Source organism: Cupressus sempervirens, chromosome 1, assembly GCF_028749045.1.
Source record: "Cupressus sempervirens isolate cs-2001-9-10 chromosome 1, ASM2874904v1, whole genome shotgun sequence".
NCBI lineage: Eukaryota > Viridiplantae > Streptophyta > Pinopsida > Cupressales > Cupressaceae > Cupressus > Cupressus sempervirens.
In genome coordinates this window covers 247,822,939-247,841,774 of record NC_143118.1, presented here as the reverse complement: position 1 = coordinate 247,841,774, position 18,836 = coordinate 247,822,939, and the positions used below count along the sequence as shown (strand labels likewise).

The window sequence follows — 18,836 nt, the reverse complement described above, 5'->3', positions numbered from 1 at the left end:
TGATTCAAAACGTGTGCCTGACGTTCTCCCCGACAAGAAACACCGACTAAAATCGATAGGATTCGCAAGCCATGGATCCTTAAAAGTTTCACTTTGGGCTCTTGAAGAATCAATGGAGCAAAGGCAACCGTTGACGATACTAGAATTCTCAAAGAAGCTTCGAGAATGAAGCTAAGATTTATTTTTGTTATTTTGTGAATTCAAAAAATAATTTTAACCTTAGATAGTAACCTATATGAAATTAGAAATTAGTGCTTACAAATGTATTTTGAAAATAAATCATCTCAAATTTTAGAATGTTAGACATTTTTTTGGGTCAAGATTAATAACTAAAGTCTGGTGAAAACATTAGTTCTATATGTAGAATCAAAATATTCTAAATGAAATAAATGATTCTTTGGAGAATCAAACTGTTAACTAATAAATTAAAAAACGCAGCTACACATCATCTTTGAAAGCCGTGAGCTCGTATTCCTCCTTTTATGACTGCAGAGAACGTTTTCGTATGACGTGTCATGGGTGACATCATCATGCAAATCAAATAAATGAATGAAATAGACCATATAAACGTGCTCGTTCCTTTTGAATATATATGTGCTGTATGAAGCCATATGGGACCTCAGAACAATGTTTGAAAGTGATTTGCTCATCGTAACGTTAAAAAATATGATCATAAAAATTCAAAGTTATGAAGTCAATCAGCCAAGAAAATGCCATAAAGAATAGATGAAGTCTACTCATTTTGAAACTGCTTTCCAATGTTATACATGCATTTCTTTTGATGAAGAAAATTGATCCTTTATTTGCCTTGCCCATTTTGTGCATGTGCAATGTGCAATGAATGTAGAAGAAAGACAGTTCGATGAGCACGGAAAATATTAAAAAATTATATACGAAGTTTCCCAATGAAGTCTTGAAACTCTCGTTCAAGATAGCCTGCGCAGAACAAAAAGGACTGTTACAAGTCATGGCGAAAGGTGAGATTCCTCATTTTGGACAACTTGACAGTTATGCCTATAAAAAGCGCAGCAAACAAGCATTCCTTGCATCCTGCCATTTCTACAAACTTAGAAGCCATTGTCTCTCTGTGCCTCAAATCAAACAAACAAGTGTTTTTTTGCAATGGCTCTTTCCTCTACTTTTTCATCCAATTTCTGCCTCAAATCAAAGCCTTCCCAATCTCAATCCAACAATGCCAGTGTTGGTGTGAATGGCAAAGCAGGGCTGCCATTAAAGCGCATGAGAACGAAGGTTTTCATGTCAAACCCGTTAATAGCTAACCAGACCCAAGCTGATGAAGTCTCAAATAGGCGCATAGGAAACCATCATCCCAATTTGTGGGGAGATGATTTCATTCAGTCCCTCCCAAACCATCCTTACCAGGTAAGATCACACTCTTCTTCTTCTTTCTTCTCTTGTTTCTTTGCTCTCTGACTCTGTTTTAGTAACAGTTTTGTTCTGATGTTGAAAACAGGGCACCCACTATGCTGAGCATTGTGGGAAACTTATTGGCGAGGTAAAAGACAGGTTCAACCATGAAAAAGATGTTTCCCAACTTCTTTTCTTGATTGATAGTATTGAGCGCCTTGGAATAGATCGGCATTTTCAAGAGGAAATAAAACAAGCCCTTGATTTGGTTTACAGGTTTGTTTCTAATTCCCCTTATTATAGCAAGCCCATTAATAAGATTATTATTATTACAAGTACATAACGTTCTATAATGCAATTCAATGCAATGCAGGAATTGGGGTGAATGCGAAAAAGATCTCAACGCCACGGCCTTGGGCTTTCGGATTCTGAGGCTCCATAGATACTCCGTTTCTCCAGGTATTTCTTATTATTAAAATAAGATATCTCTGTTTAGGTTTATGTTTGATCCAAACAAATATCAAATGTTCTAAAATGTGTACTTATATTTGATCTGATCTTATCGTTCACTTGATATAATTTGACAGGAGTGTTGGGGGCGTTTAGAACAGAAAATGGGGACTTCTTCTGCCCTACCGCTGAGTCGGAGGAGGAGAAAATCAAGAGTATTCTGAATTTGTACAGAGCTTCATATATTGCTTTTCCAGGGGAGAAAATTTTGGATGAGGCCAAGCAATTCTCTACTTCATATTTAAATGAAGCTCTGCAGATGAAAGGGATAAACTCCAGCCTTTTACATGAGGTATTATTCACAAGTTCAGACAAAGGCAAATGTTTATACAATTAAACTTATAATCTACTGACTCTAATGAGATCATCCTATATATGTGTGCAGGTATCAGTGAATCTGAGGTATGCATGGTATACACTTCTGCCCAGATTGGAAGCGAGGAAATACATTGAAATCTACAGGGAAAACAATGAATGGGCCAGGTACTCATTTGCTCTGCTCCCTTATTTTCATCTCCTTACAGGTTTAAACGATAACAGCCAAAGGCTGCAAAACAATTCAATAGGTTTGCAATTCTATTTCACTTTTACTTCTAGAACATATGCTACTCAAATTTTAATTTTAATGTATATTTGCTTTCAGGGTGGAGGATAATGACAAGCTTTTATCTCTAGCAAAAATGGACTACAATATGATTCAGTCATTGCATCAGCAAGAGCTTAAAGCTTTCTCGAGGTCAGTTATATTTTAAATGCTATGTGAGATGGATAATAGATTTTATTACGTATGCAACTTTATATTTTTTTGTTTTCAAAGAAAAACATTTTTTTATTACATTTGGGTTATTGAGGTTTTAATTAACATTTTCCTTTTCAATTGGCTGTGTCGTTTCAGATGGTGGAGGGAATCTGGTTTGCCTAATGTAAATTTTGCTCGCCATCGACATGTAGAATTTTTCTTTATGGCATGTGCAATTTGTGAAGATGAAAAGTACTCTGCATTTAGATCGAGTCTTGCCAAGTCTTGCGTACTTGCAACATATTTGGATGATACATATGACACATATGGAACAGTTGATGAACTAGAACTCCTCACACAAGCAATTAAGAAGTAAGTGATAAATCAATACTTATGTTGCAGTAACTAACAATAAATGTGAGTTAGATTGTAACAAAAAGCTATTGCATTTTTTAGGTGGGATCCAACATCTATAGACCAGCTCCCCGAATACATGAAAATTATATACATGGTTTTGTATAATGGAATCAATGAAATGGATCAAGAAGCTCAAAAGTTTCAAGGCCGAGAGACTCTCTCCCATGCTAAAGATGCGGTATGATTATATATTTTTGTTAATTTTTTCATTAAAAAGGGTAGAATTCATAAAATAGCTGGCTCATTTACTTTCACAATCTCAAAGGTAAATGTAATGCATAACCAAATTTATTTCATCTCATTTTCTTATGTTTTGGTAGTCAAAAGGAGCCTAGACATTTTATTTTTGTTTTCTAATGAATCAATAAACTCTTTTATCTTACTCAAATTTATTGTGTGTTTATATAGTGGGAAACTTATATAGATGCTATGTTGCAAGAAGCTAAGTGGAATGCTACAAAACACGTACCAACTTTGGCAGAACACATAGAGAATGGAACAATTAGTTCAGGAAAACGCCCAACCACATTGCAAGCTATATTAACAGTGGATGGGATTGTTCCAGAAGATATATTTCATAAAATTGATTATCCGTCGAGGTTTGATAGTCTTGGAGGTTTTAGCCTTCGAGTAAGAGGTGACATCAAATCCTTTAAGGTGTGTATTCATATTATATTTGATATTCTATTTACATGAATATAAAATGAAAATTGAGTTATAGGCTATTCAATTTTTTTAAGAATTTCAATCATTGGTTTTGAAGGGTGAGGTGGCTCGAGGAGAAACAAATTCATCCATAGTGAGCTACATGAAAGATAATCCAGGATCCACTGAAGAAGATGCCTTAAATTATCTTGAGAGCTTATTGGATGAAAGACACAAAGAATTGAATTGGGAGTTTCTGAAAAATGATGGTGTTCCAAGTTGTAGCAAGGATTATTCTTATGATGTTGCAAGGGGTTACCTACATTTCTACAATGAGAGAGATGGCTTTAGTTTTGCCTATCAAGATATAAGAGATCATGTAAATCAAATCCTAATTGAACTAGTATCTATGTAAATTTTGAATGTGGTAAACCAATGCCTACAATCGCATAAGTCTCTCTTGAATTGATCGAGAGATATTTATTATTATCAATAATAAATGAATTGGTATTTTTTCCAGTGATTCTTACATAATATTTGCATGGTTTTGTTTTCTATTGTTTTCTATTTTTTTTTGTGGTGGATAGGCATTTTAATATGATTTTAAAATGAAGAGAATATATGATTGTTTCTTAGAATAAAAGTTATAATTCTTACGAAAATTGATATTTTGTAAGAATCACTTTTATGGTTTATGTCAAAATATTAAAAACATCTAATATGTTTGTTTCAATAAGAAATTGTCTGGTGTAACATTCAATAAGTTCTAACTACATTATCTACATCTTATTGGTAAGAATATAAGATCTTTTCATAAAGCAAAGATGATGTCGAGAATCATCCATACAAACAAGTATAACTTGACTTAGATCAAATTAATCATGAAAAACTACAGTGGGATTTTAAAAGGTTTACTTATTCAAATGAAAAGGGCTAAGGAACTTATCTATGGGCTTAAATAAAATGTCATTTTAAATAGTTGAATAAAAATGAATAAAGGAACTCATATAATATACCTATGTTGCATTTTGTCATGATACATGGCCATCATACATTATCTTTAAAATGAAGAACATTGGTGCTTATTTGATAGAATAATGGTAATAATTCTTATTGCATTGATATGAAATAGAAAAGTACTTTTATGGGCTTTGTTAAAATTATATTTATATCCCTACTTAAAATCAATTAGTAAAAAAAAAAAAGAATAAAAATGCTTCTCATGTGAATAGCCATCTCAAGGTGAGAATTAACTTCATAACCTAACAAAAATATCTCTATCCTTTCATGCAACCTCCAATATTTGAAATTATTTGTTGTCAACTATGAGCTCTTTTATTGTGGGTGCAAAATAACCATACATATATAATTTCATATGCTCATCACTAAGTAGAATAACAATTAAACATTTATCATGGAACAGCTGATGAACTAGAACTCCTCGTGCACAAACAATTAAGAAGTAAGTGATAAATCAATACTTATGTTGTAGTAACTAACAATAAATGTGAGTTAGACTGTAACAAAAAGCTATTGCATTTTTTGGGTGGGATCCAATAGCTATAGACCAACTCCCCTAATACATGAAAATTATATACATGGTTTTGTATAATGGAATCAATGAAATGGATCAAGAAGCTCAAAATTTTCAAGGCCAAGAGACTCTTTCCCTTGCTAAAGATGCGGGATGACTATATAGTTTTGTTAATTTTTTCATATAAAATGGTAGAATTCATAAAATAGCTAGCTCATTTACTCTCATAATCTCAAAGGTAAATGTAATGCATCACCAAATTTATTGCATCTCATTTTCTTATGTTTTGGTAGTCAAAAGGAGCCTAGACATTTTATTTTTGTTTTCTAATGAATCAATAAACTCTTTTATCTTACTCAAATTTATTGTGTGTTTACATAGTGGGAAACTTATATAGATTCTATGTTGCAAGAAGCTAAGTGGAATGCTACAAAACACATACCAACTTTGGCTGAACACATAGAGAATGGAACAATTAGTTCAAGAAAATGCCCTACCACATTACAAGCTATGTTAACCATATATGGTATTGTTCAAGAAGATATATTTCATAAAATTGATTATCCATCAAGGTTTGATAATCTTGGAGGGTTCAGCCTTCGTGTAAGAGGAGACATCAAATCCTTTAAGGTGTGTATTCATATTATATTTTATATTCTATTTATATGCATATAAAATGAAAACATGAGTTACATGTAAGCATTAGTTATTCAATTTTTTTTTATCAATTTCAATCATTGGTTTTGAAGGGTGAGGTGGATCGAGGAGAAACAAATTCATCCATAGTGAGCTACATGAAAGATAATCTAGGATCCACTGAAGAAGATGCCTTAAATTATCTTGAGAACTTATTGGATGAAAGACACAAAGAATTGAATTGGGATTTTCTAAAAAATGATGGCATTCCAACTTCTGGCAAGGATTATTCTTATGGTGTTGCAAGGGGTTACCTACACTTCTATAATGAGAGAGATGGGTTTAGTTTTTCCTATCAAGATATACGAGATCATGTAAATTAAATCCTAATTGAACCTGTATATATGTAAATTCTCAACATAGTGAAACAATGTCTACGATTAGATAGGTCTCTCTTCACTTGATTGAGAGATATTTATTAATATCAATAATAAATGAATGGATGTTTCTTTCTAATGATTCTATAGAATATTCCTATGATCTATTTCTTGGTGGTGAATATGAATTCTAAAACATCTTTAAAATGAAGAAAATATATGTTTGTTGGTTAGAATAAGTGGTGTAATTCAAGTACTAAAATTGATATTATTATGTGAAAATTACTATTATGGTTTATGTTAGAACATTAAATACATCTAATATATATTCATTTCAATAACAAATAGTGTGGTGTAACACTCGCTAAATTCTAACTACATTCTTTACACCTTATAAGTGAAAATAAGATCTCATTGAATAAATCAAAGACGATGTTGAGAATTATCCATACAAACAAGTATAGTTTAACTTAGGCTAAATTAATGATGAAGAAGAGTGGTGGGATTCCAAAGCGTGTTATGAATCAGAGAAAAGGGACTAAGAAACTTGTCTTTGGGCTTATAAAAAATTATTTCAAAGAATTAAATAAAAATGAATAAGGCACTTATATAATATACACATGGGGCATTTTGTCTTGATCATTTACCATCATACATTATCTTCAAAATGAAGAACATAGGTGCTTATTAGATAGAATAATGGTAGTATAACTCATATTGAATTGATATGGAATAGAAAAGTACTTTTATGGGCTTTGTTAAAATATTATTTATATGCAGGGTATGTGCAGGATCATGGTGTGCCAAAAAGTGGCAATGTGAAAAAAGTGGAGTTTGAAAACATCTAAAAGCTTTTCAAAATCCGCTCTAACTATATTCAATCCATCCTGATACCAAGACCAAGCCTTTTTAGGTATCCAATCGATAATCGGGTATCCAATTTCATATCGGATACCCGAAACCTATGATAGATTCTTAAAAAAATTGAGAGCTCTTTTTACATTGCATTTTTTGTTTCATTGTTGACCTCCATTCGGGTATCAAATTTCTGAATGGGTATCAGATAAAGGTAAGTTTTTAAAAAGTTTTTCTAATGTTTTGAATGAATATTATTATAAATCAATTATTTCAAATTGAATTTGTTAAAAATTAGGTTTTTTTAATATAAATTGTTGAAATTTAGCTTGTTTTTAATAGAAATTATGTTTTGCAAATTAATAGGTATGGCTGACCCAAATGATGATATTGAGGCAGGAAACAATGTTCCTTGTAACCCTCCACCAAACGATCCAGTATTCCCTCAAAACCATCCACCAAATGATCCCCTACCCCCTCATAACCCTCCTCGAACTGAAGATTTGATATTTGAAAATCTTGTCAAATTGAGCGTTTTGCGAACAACATATAACACTATACCCACATTGGCTCCCATGTTATCCACATTAAACACCATAGTGGATAATATTGAAATAGTTACCAATGAACAAAATGCTACTCTTCACTAGTGTGAGAAAATACATGCCATTTTTGATGATGGGTTAGACTATGATGAGGTTGCAGCCCTAATATAACAAAAGATGATATATTTAGCCTTTTTGTAGACCCAAAAACTAGTAAACAAGTAGAACACACAAAGCCCAAACTATCAATTAAATGGTGCACAAATGAGGTTGTGCATGCAAACTTTTGGGATTATTGGTGGATGGTTCTTGACATCCCTCCACACAACAATTTAGAGGTGTCATTCTATTACATTAAAAAATTGTATGTCAAATTTGTGTTGCATCTCAAGGTGAACTATTGGAGTATGAGGCCCAACATGGGTGTCTCCTCAGAATAGACCCTTTGCCTAGTAGAAGAAAGCTGACACTTTTGTGCCCCCTACTGATGTCTCCCCCCCTCCTCTAGTGCAACATCCTAATATCATTACAAAAGCTAGCTCTCAGACTACTAGAGCCATCCATAGACTGATTAGCCTATTGATATCCCAAGCTAGGTCACTGTTGCCTCCCCATATTGATGATGCTTATGTGAGTTCATCATCGGCAAGCTCATCACATGTTTGTGTGCCCCATACTTGCATAACGTGCAAGAATATTTTTCTGGTCCCATATGTGATCTTTCTAAGTATCAGTTTGTATTTGAGGAGGATATACTAGATGTGCATATAAAAGCTACACACCCTGATTTGGGAGAGGAGGGACATGCAGAGGCATGGAATCCTTCTGTGTCAATACGTGTATACATTTTTTTGTTATGACATATGTGATTTAAATTTAATCTTTATAATAAAGTAATTTTAATTTGATCTTCATTCATGTTTAGTTGATGATTGAGAAGGAGCTCAAACAGGTTGATATTGTCACACTCTCAGCTATTCCATTTGGCCTTGGGACATCTAAGGTACATTATTTTGTATTCTCGTTAATTTTTCTTTTTGATATTGGAGCATATATGGTTTATAATCTTTCTTTTCTTTTGCAGGTATCACCTGTTAGTGGGGGGTAGAGTGCGGGGGATGAGGCACAACCCATTGACAAGGGAAAGTTAATTAGGTCCTTTTAAAGTGATTATATATCGATGCATTCTTGTAAAATATTTCTGGTAATAAAATTTAATTACATTCTTTATGGTACAAGATGTGGCTACTGGTGATGAGTCTAGGATGATTCCACATTATAGACCCTCTAGCATTTCCATTCGTAATGAGAGCCCCATCGTATGTATAAGTATCATTTATTTTTTATTTCCTTATTTTCATAAATAAATTCAAAACTAATTTCCATGATATTAACAAAATTATTTTGTATCTCATAGGAAACACCTATTGCATAGGAGTTTGGATGCCATAGTTTTGTATCTTTGCTGACATAGCCATTATATCTAAAGGAGGAGTCGACAGAGGTAAGTTGTAGTTTGAATTCTTTATTATATGTTATAAATTTAGTATGCTATGAATTATAATGTTATAGTTTAAGTTGTAGATTCATCTGACAAACATACTTGAACATACACAAGCCACAATCAACGAGGTTCAAGAATTTTTGAGGACATATGAGAGGACTCCTAGCTGGCATAAGGGGTTGAAAAGAGAGGTATTTATGATGAAATTTTAATACTATAAATCTTCCTTGAAAAAGGATCATTGTGCATTTGAGTAATTCAATGTTAGATACATAGAATCGTATAAATTTAGTAGTCTAACTTTGGGTTTTTCCTTTTTTGTTTATGTAGGAGGTATCTAATCCACCTAGTGCAATGGGGAGGTTGCATTTTGATCATCCGACAGCAACATAGGATAGTATAGTTGTCATAGGATGCGTCATGAGACATTTTGAGATGGCATATGAAAACATTGATATTATACACATTCTGATGGCATGATCAACCACATTTTGTATTTGGATCTATGTATTTTGATATATATTTACATGATTTGTTTATGGATACATGAACTTTGATATATATTTGTGTAATTTGTGTATTGATACATGCATTTTGATATACATTTTTGTCATTTATGTGCACAATGACATACATATTAATTTAGTATAGTATTGTTCAATTTATCATGGATCATGTGTATTCTTCATGTTTATGGAATATCATTCATTTTTATCATGTTTTTTATATTCGATTCAAATGCAATAATTTGTGAATAACATTTTAACAACCTCTATTATCAAATTTTGATGCAATGTTTAATTTGAAATGCTATCATATATGTTTAATTTGAAATGATCTCTAGAATCCCTTAAGATGTTACTATGGGTTACTCACCCAAACACACTTAGAGCACCTTGGAAATGACATAGGTTATTGTAGGCCTTGGCATGACCATCTTGTAGAATTTGACATTTCATCGATAGCTCCCACAAGCTTTGAATTATGACCCTCAGAAGATCAAAACACACTTAGAGCACCTTGGAGACTCTTTTGTATGGGGTGGCCACAAACAATGGAGGCTAATGGCACTAACAATACGATGCCAAGATCATCGGTTTCAAAGTTACACTGTGATGCACCTATGAACTAAGGCACACTGTGAGTTTTGGCATCGAGCGAGATCATTGTGTCGAATCCAAATAGAATGTGATCTATCTAATTTGAGATAGGTTATTGTAGGTCTTGACATGAACATCATATAGCATTTGAAATTTCATCATAGCCCCAATGAGCTCCAAGTTATGACCCTCAGAAGATTGACCTCGAAACACACTTAGAGCACCTTGAAGACTCTTCGATACAGGATGGCCGTGAATGATGGAAACTCTTCACAAGTAAAAAAAGGGTGTTACTAAGGTTCACCCACCCATTCAAAGATAATGGCATTGATGATTTGATACTAAGCTCAGTGGTTTCAAAGTTACGTTGTGATGCACCTATGAACTGAGGCACACTACGAGTTTTGGCATCGAGCAAGATCACTATGTTGAATCCAAACAGAATGTGATCTCTTGAAAATAAATAGGTTATTATAGGCCTCAACATGACCATCCTGTAACATTCAACATTTCATGACCATCCCCCATGATCTCTAAGTTACAACCTTTGAAAGATTGACCTTGAAATGCACGTAGAGCACCTTGGAGACTCTTTGGTATGAGGTGAACGCGAACAATGGAGGCTCTCTGCAACTAAAAAAAGGGTGTCAATAGGGTTCACCTACCCATATGGGGCTAAAGGTGTTGATGATTCGATTCCAAGATCAACGATTTCAAAGTTACATTGTGATACACCTATGAATTGAGGCACACTATGAGTTTTGGCATCAAGCAAGATCGTTGTGCCAAATCCAAATGGAATGTGATCTCTCAAAAATGAGATAGGTTATTATAGGCCTTGACATGACCATCCTATATCATTCAACATTTCATCGATAACCCCCATGAGCTCCGAGTTACAATCCTCAAAAGATTGACCTCAAAATGTACTTTGAGCACCTTGGAGACTCTTCAGTAGGGGGTGGCCACGAATGATAAAATCTTTGTGGCTAGAAAAAGGGTCAAATCCAAATAGAATGTGATCTCTCAAAAATGAGATAGGTTATTTTAGTCCCCAACATGATTGTCCTATAGTATTCATATTTTCATCGATAGCCCCCATGAGCTCCAAGTTATGAACCTCAGAAGATCAACCTCGAAACACACTTAGAGCCCCTTGGAGCTTCTTTGATAAAGGGTGGCTGCAAATGATGGAGGCTCTTTGTGGCTTGAACAAGGGTGTCACTAGGGTTCACCCACCCATCCAAAGCTAATGGTGTTGATGATTCGATGCCAAGATCAGTGGTTTCAAAGTTACATTGTGATGCATCTATGAACTGAGGCTCACTATAGGTTTTGGCATCGAGTGAGATTGTTGTATCGAATCCAAAAAAAATATGATCTCTTGAAAATGAGATAGGTTATTGTAGGCCTTGAAAGGACTATCCTATAGCATTTGACATTTCATGACTAGTCCCCACAAGCTCTGAGTTACGACGTTTGGAAGATTAACCTCAAAATGCACTTAGAGCACCTTGGAGACTCTTCAATACAGGGTGGTTGTGAATGATGGAGGCTCTCTGTGGCCAAAACAAGAGTGTCACTAGGGTTCACCCTCCCATTTGAAGCTAATGGCACTGACAATTTGATGCCAAGATCTATGGTTTCAAAGTTACACTGTGATGCACCTATGAACTGAGGCACACTGCAAGTTTTTGGATTGAGCGAGATCATTGTGCTGAATCCAAATGGAATGTGATCTATCAAAAATGAGATAGGTTATTGTAGGCCTTGACATGACCATCCTGTAGAATTCAACATTTCATAGCCCCCACAAGCTCCAAGTTACAACCCTCAGAAGATTGACCTTGAAACGTACTTAAAGTACCTTGAAGACTCTTTGGTATGGGGTGACTGTGAATGATGGAAAGTCTCCACGGCCTAAGAAAGGGTGTCACTAGAGTTCACCCACCCATCTAGAGCTAATGGAATTGACAATTCGATGCCAAGATCAATAGTTTCAAAGTTATGCTATGATGCACCTATGAACTAAGGCACACTATGAGTGTTGGCATTGAGTGAGATCGATGTGCCAAATCCAAATAAAATATGATCTCTTGAAAATGAGATAGGTGATTGTAGGCCTCAACATGACCATCCTGTAGCATTTGATGTTTCATGACTAGCCCCCATGAGCTCTGAGTTATGACCCTCGAAAGATCGACCTCAAAATGCACTTAGAGCACCTTGGAGACTTTTCAGTATGACGTGGTTGCAAATTATGGAGGCTCTTTGCAGCCAGAAAAAGGGTGTCACTACAGTTCAAATGCCCCTTTGGGGCTAATGGTACTAATGATTTGATGCCAAGATTAGCGGTTTCAAAGTTACGTTGCGGTACACCTATGAACTAAGGCACACTGCAAGTTTTGGCATCGAGCGAGATTGTTGGGCCAAATCCAAATGGAATGCAATCTCTCAAAAATGAGAAAGTTTATTTTAGGCCTCGACATGACCATCCTATAGCATTCAAAATTTGATTAATATCCCCCACAAGCTCCAAGTTACAACCCTCAAAAGATCAACCTCGAAACGCACTTAGAGCACCTTGGAGACTCTTCGATATGGGGTGGCCACAAATAATGGAAACTCTTCGCAGCTAGAACAAGGGTGTCACTAGGGTTAGCATTAAGTAAAAACATTATTTTTTACCTCTCTCAAGTTTTTGGCATTGGGCACAATGCAAGTTTGGTGTTAGTATGTATTAAAATCATCATTTTTTAGGTCCCTCTACATTAATTGCATTAAGTAAAACCATCTTTGTTTCTTACATTAAATCAACAAGTTTACATTTACAATATCTTAAGTGTTTCATCATTATTACATCAATACACAACTATCAAAAAATTTAGTTTAAAAAATAGTAGTGTCAAAATAATAATGTCAAAAATCATAGTGTCAAAAAAAGAATAGATTTTTCTTCATTCTACTCATTTAGTTTTTTATCTTCATGCATGGATACTCTTCATGATTTACCTACATTCCAATATCATAAAAAATATTAGTAAATTATTGTATTAAAGAAGATAATCATTGGTTCACCAAATCATTATGAACAAAAGAACATAAGAAGTAAATATACCTAGTCGAGTGTTCCTATAGGGTCCTCTCTCTATTTTAGGGTCTCCAATAGGGCTCCATGATCAACATTAGTAACAGTAAAAAGTTCTTTTACTTTTGGTCTTCCTTGATCCTTCAACAACTTCACATTTTTTTCTATAATAAGATGCAAATATTAAGAATTGTTTTGTGCTTCTGATGGTCTTTGTATGCAGGAATTCCATTCCTTCTAAGCATTTATGTCCATAGCCATGTTCCAACAACAACAACTAAACCATTAGGATATGTGAATCCATCATCATTTGTGATTGGTTGTGCAAGCTTTTATTTACCTCTTGCACAATGTGCTAACCAATAATTTGATTTCTCATCATTTCCCTTTGGTGCAACCAATGTAAGGACATGTCCTAGCTAAAGAAGATTTGATAGATAGTTATGCTCAAGTGAACTTTCCATGCCATCATTTCTGATAGAGGGTATGATAGACAATGGAGTAAGATAATGTGGATTTAATGTGTCCACCCACTCACACAACTCACAGGGATCCCAATCACACCGAAAATAGCTAGGATAAAAGCAAGCTAGTTGTCATGTCCAAATGGTCAATGTACTAGAATCAGAGCTCTGAAATGAATGCATTTTTTATGATTCTCTTAATTTAGCACAATCTAATCTATCACCTATGGACTCTTCCTCAACCAACCAAAATAACTTGTGTACTATTGAATCAAGAGACCCCCCCATGATAATGTTGAACTACACCAATCAATAGTGCTACAAGCATCAAGAAGCTCTTCTCCTCAAATCTTCAATTTTTCCTTAACTAGAGCTCTCTTCAAACATGTCCCTGCTCTATCATGTTCCCCTTTCCCATGTTCAAACTCAAAAAAAACTCTAAATATGAGGCATCCCCCTCTCTAATGCATCCTACACAACCAATGAAACATGCGAGCATTCTTGAATTGACCTATGCAATTATCTAATGAAATGATATATCTATCCATAACAATGTCAAGCTCCTATAAGAAATCAAAATAATTCTTGAAACAATGTTGCACAAACTTGTGAGAGTGAGATCTATCATGATGAAGGTATGCTCTGATACCACTGATGAAGGGCCACACCACCCTTACCAAATCATAGCGAAGAATGCAACAATATGAAGACAACGAGATAAAATGCTTCCCAAGAATTTTTATTAAATTTTAAAATCCTTAGCAATTACAATAACATTTCTACAAGATCTCTCAAGATCCAATCCAAACCCAAGCTAGTCCAGATCCACACTTTGGTAGAAACCTCTAAGTTCTCAACTTGTGCTCGCAAGCCACCAAGCAACATCCTTGTTTCTAAACTGCAGTCACTAGCTCTTCTCACAAAATTAATCCAAGATCCAAGATCCCAGTGTAAACTGCCTCATATTCGATGCTCTGTCTACACACTCACAAGTCCATCACAATCCTACTATAAACTATCTCACGTTCGGTGCTCTGTCCACAAACTCGAAAAAACTCACTCCTCGCTTCCTCCTTCTCTCCAAGCTTCTACTAAGAAGAGATCACACCTTGAAGCTTTCACACCTTGAAGCCTTCACACCTTCCAGCTTCCACTACTCAAGTTTCTCCTCGAGCTTCTCCTTCCACAACTTCTACTTCTCAAGCTTCTACTCCTCGAGCTTCTACTTCTCAAGCTACTCCTTGAGCTTCTATTTCTTGAACTTGATTACAAATGATAATAAGCCTTGCTAAATAGGCACTTCTAACTCAAGACATTACAAACACAACCAATATGGGATAAAAGGTAAATACAACTACCTTTAAATAAATATTAAATTCCCACCCAAATACAACTAAGCACCCAACAAATACTAAATACATGATTTATCCAAAAACTTCTAGAATCTCCACCTACACCTCGATTAATGGAATGACAACTATTTTCCTATTTATGCCACCCATGCACCTCGAAAATAGAAATTCCTCTTGTCCCTTTTTTCCTATTTTCTATTTTTAATTATTTCTCCTCTAATTTTCGTCACTTTCTCTCTCCTCCAATTTTTTTTTTTTTTTCAATTTTTTTTTTTCAAATTTTTTTTTTCCCCAATAATTTTTCCATGCAAGATGCTCCTGCATCATATCATCACTCATATAAAAATGGTACTCTCTAATAATCTTCCAATTATTTTCTACACTATCAGGGGCATGCCTATATGTTATGTGAACAAAAATAGCAATATGAATGGAGTTGTAATACTGAGATTGTGTCTCATTTTGAGTCTGCAATGTGTAGTTCTCAAAAAATTCAACAACTCGTATAATAGTGCCAATGGGAAAAGTCTCCTTACACATTCTAAATTGTTGATCCAACCACTGAGACCTATGAGTATGTCTTGCATACTTGTAGAAAATATTTGTCTTGAAATCTGAAATAAAACTACTTGTACTAATTTCTCATCCAAGCAATTCACATCTAGAGCCCTCACCCCCACTCTTCAATGTGTATTTCACCGTTTTATATACCATTTCTTTTACTATTTTCTTCCCAAGATCTTTTTCACACCCCTCATGGAAACATGTGTCAAACTTGGATAAGCCACCACATTCTAAACACTTCTCATTTAAGCACATATTTCTATAAAATAAGCAACTATCAACTCTATGAAATAAAAATTGATCTAGAAATTCTCTTGATGATTTTGGAAGCCCAATATCACCACAATTATCCAACATTTCTTTACTATGAAAAGTAGAACGAATGGAGCGTAATAGTTCATGGTGCATAGAAAACTTAACATGATATTTGCAACAACATATATTTCAAATTTTAAGTGGCACACAATAAAATGGCTTCAAAGATTCAAAAGCCCTTTGTGATATATGCAATCTTGGATGACACTCTCTAAATTATTTAAACAAAATAGTTTGACTTACCTCCAAATACTGTTTAGGATGTAGTGTGGGGTCTCTGATGCCAATTCTCAACTTTAACACGTCTTTAGCATTGGGTGGTACTCTTGAGCTAGAGTGCCAAAACTATGTAATTTCTTCCTTCACATCATCGGATAACTTCTTATCAAAACATGGAAGTCTCCCACCAAAAGCCCATGTTTCATTTCGAAGAGGGTCATCAATTCTCTCTCGCCTACTAAGTTCTCTTCTCAAAGTAGTATGATTTAGGTTCAAGTCAATACAAGTTTGTCTCATATATCTACCATTTCCCAAATGATGACTTACCGAAGAGATTGTAATAACCCTTCACGTAACTCTCTTATCCTTCTCCCTACTATTTTTCCCAATGCTATTGAAAGCACTAAAAAGATTCTTCACAATAATGACATTTCTTTCTAATTTTTTATTGACATGAATCTTCAATTTGGAAAGCATAGGTCTCATCTTTTGCATCTTTAATAAGTGCATAAAAAGTTGACATTACTCCACCACTGTCTTGTTGTCGAAAAATATCTTATATAGTCTTGAAGCCTATAACCAAATGGTTCTTTGTGATTTTTTCCCTTCCAAATTGGTAATCATTGTTTCATCAATTTCAATTATCCATTTTGGTGTTCTAGGACCTTCATGTTGATTATAATTAAGAGATATCTAATGTTCCTCTGTATTGTCATTTTTGAACTAGTAAAATTTACATTATGAACTAGTAAAAAGGTCAATCATGCAATTTACATTATGAACTAGTAAAATTTCATTTTCCAAATTTCATTCTCTAAATTTTCAATCCCAACATATCATTATCAATTGGTACATTTTCATTCCCCAACTGTACATATTCAATATTTGACTATATGATTTCACCTTCAATCAATACATTGTCAACTTGACTCACATTTAACATAACTTGTCTCTTCTTTCAGTGATTTATCTTGTCCCTTTTCCTATATGTTGCAATGTCTACATTTGATACCTTCCTTTTGTATTTAGCCTTTCAACGACTACTGCTCCCAATTCAGAAAACAATATCAAACACCTAATCATACATTATAGAACCTTTTTCGATCGTATGGCCCCAAGAAATCATTTTTTTCCAAACCCCTGAAAATGACCCCAAAAAAATGTGATTGTCGAGTTTGCAATGATAGAGAATATTTTGGAAAATGTATGACGGTATTTTGGGTACCCAATCCCATATCATGTATCCAATTCCAAATCAACCTGATATTATATCGGGTACCCGAAATGGATGCCCAAATTTTGGAGGGAAGTCAAAATTTGGCAAGTGTGGGCAATGTGAACAAATTTGCACATTATTACATATTAGTGTTTTATTAAATATAATATTTATATATAATTATTATTATTAAATATAATATAGTAATATATATGATTATTATTATTACTATTATTCAGTATAATGTATTATTATTATGACCCATACATATATATATATATATTATATATATATATATATATATATATATTATATATATATATATATATATATATTATATATATATATATAATATTATTATATTCAATAAGATATTATATATGATTTGATTGAATGGGTCAAAAGGGATCATAGGATAACCTATGACCCTTTTTGATGCATTTCATGACAACATATGTCCCTAGGGTCCCTAGGACCCCTAGGGACCTATTTGGTTGGTTAGGGACCTATTTGGTTGGGTCGAATGCGTCGAAAGGGGTCATAGGTTATCCTATGACTCCATTCAATACATTTCATGACAAAATATGTCCCTAGAGGTCCTAGGACACCTATGGACCTATTTGGTTGGTTTGAATGTGTCGAATGGGTCATAGGATGACCTATCAACCCTTTCGATGCATTTCATAACAACATATGTCCCTAGGGGTCCTAGGAGCCCTAGGGACCTATTTGGTTGGTTAGGGACCTATTTGGTTGGGTCGAATGCGTCGAAAGGGGTCATAGGTTATCTTATGACTCCATTCAATACATTTCATGACAAAATATGTCCCTAGAGGTCCTAGGACACCTATGGACCTATTTGGTTGGTTTGAATGTGTCGAATGGGTCATAGGATGACCTATAAACCCTTTCGATGCATTTCATAACAACATATGTCCCTAGGGGTCCTAGGAGCCCTAGGGACCTATTTGGTTGGTATTTCATGATGACATATGTCCTTAGGGGCCTTAGTACCTATAGGGACCTATTTGGTTGGTTCAAATGCATCGAAAGGCATGACAACATGTGTTGGTTGGTTCGAATGGATCAAAAGGGATCATAGGTTATCCTATGACCCCTTTCAACGCATTTCATGACAACACATGTCCCTAAGGTTCCTAGGATCCTTAGGGACCTATTTGGTTGGTTTGAATGCATCAAAAGGGGTCATAGGTTATCCTATGACCATTTCGATGCATTCCATGACATCATATGTCCCTATGGACCTATTTGGTTGGTTTGAATGCATCAAAAGGGGTTATATGTTATCCTATGACCCCTTTTGATGCATTTCATGACATCATATGTCCCTAGGGGCCCTAGGACCCCTAGGGACCTATTTGGTTGGT

The 18,836-nt window shown here is 34.5% G+C and overlaps 1 protein-coding gene across 1 annotated transcript; it reads left to right on the top strand.

Annotated features, from left to right (window-relative positions):
• The first annotated feature begins 1,032 nt into the window (after positions 1–1,032).
• On the top strand, positions 1,033–4,198 carry LOC149577086 ((E,E)-alpha-farnesene synthase-like). The gene is made up of 10 exons (XM_089822081.1): positions 1,033–1,383; positions 1,475–1,644; positions 1,742–1,827; positions 1,956–2,170; positions 2,264–2,361; positions 2,522–2,614; positions 2,774–2,989; positions 3,074–3,212; positions 3,443–3,691; positions 3,798–4,198. Exons 1-10 carry the CDS (start codon positions 1,123–1,125, stop codon positions 4,092–4,094), a joined length of 1,824 nt encoding a protein of 607 aa, XP_089678207.1. The 5' UTR covers positions 1,033–1,122; the 3' UTR covers positions 4,095–4,198.
• The last annotated feature ends 14,638 nt before the right edge of the window (positions 4,199–18,836 follow it).

Bases quoted from the DNA above. Each gene is read 5' to 3' on its own strand.
- LOC149577086 (XM_089822081.1), top strand. From the start codon at position 1,123: ATGGCTCTTTCCTCTACTTTTTCATCCAATTTCTGCCTCAAATCAAAG. The intron at 1,384-1,474 runs GTAAGATCACAC...TGTTGAAAACAG, and splicing joins TCCCAAACCATCCTTACCAG to GGCACCCACTATGCTGAGCA. The intron at 2,362-2,521 runs GTACTCATTTGC...ATTTGCTTTCAG, and splicing joins GAAAACAATGAATGGGCCAG to GGTGGAGGATAATGACAAGC.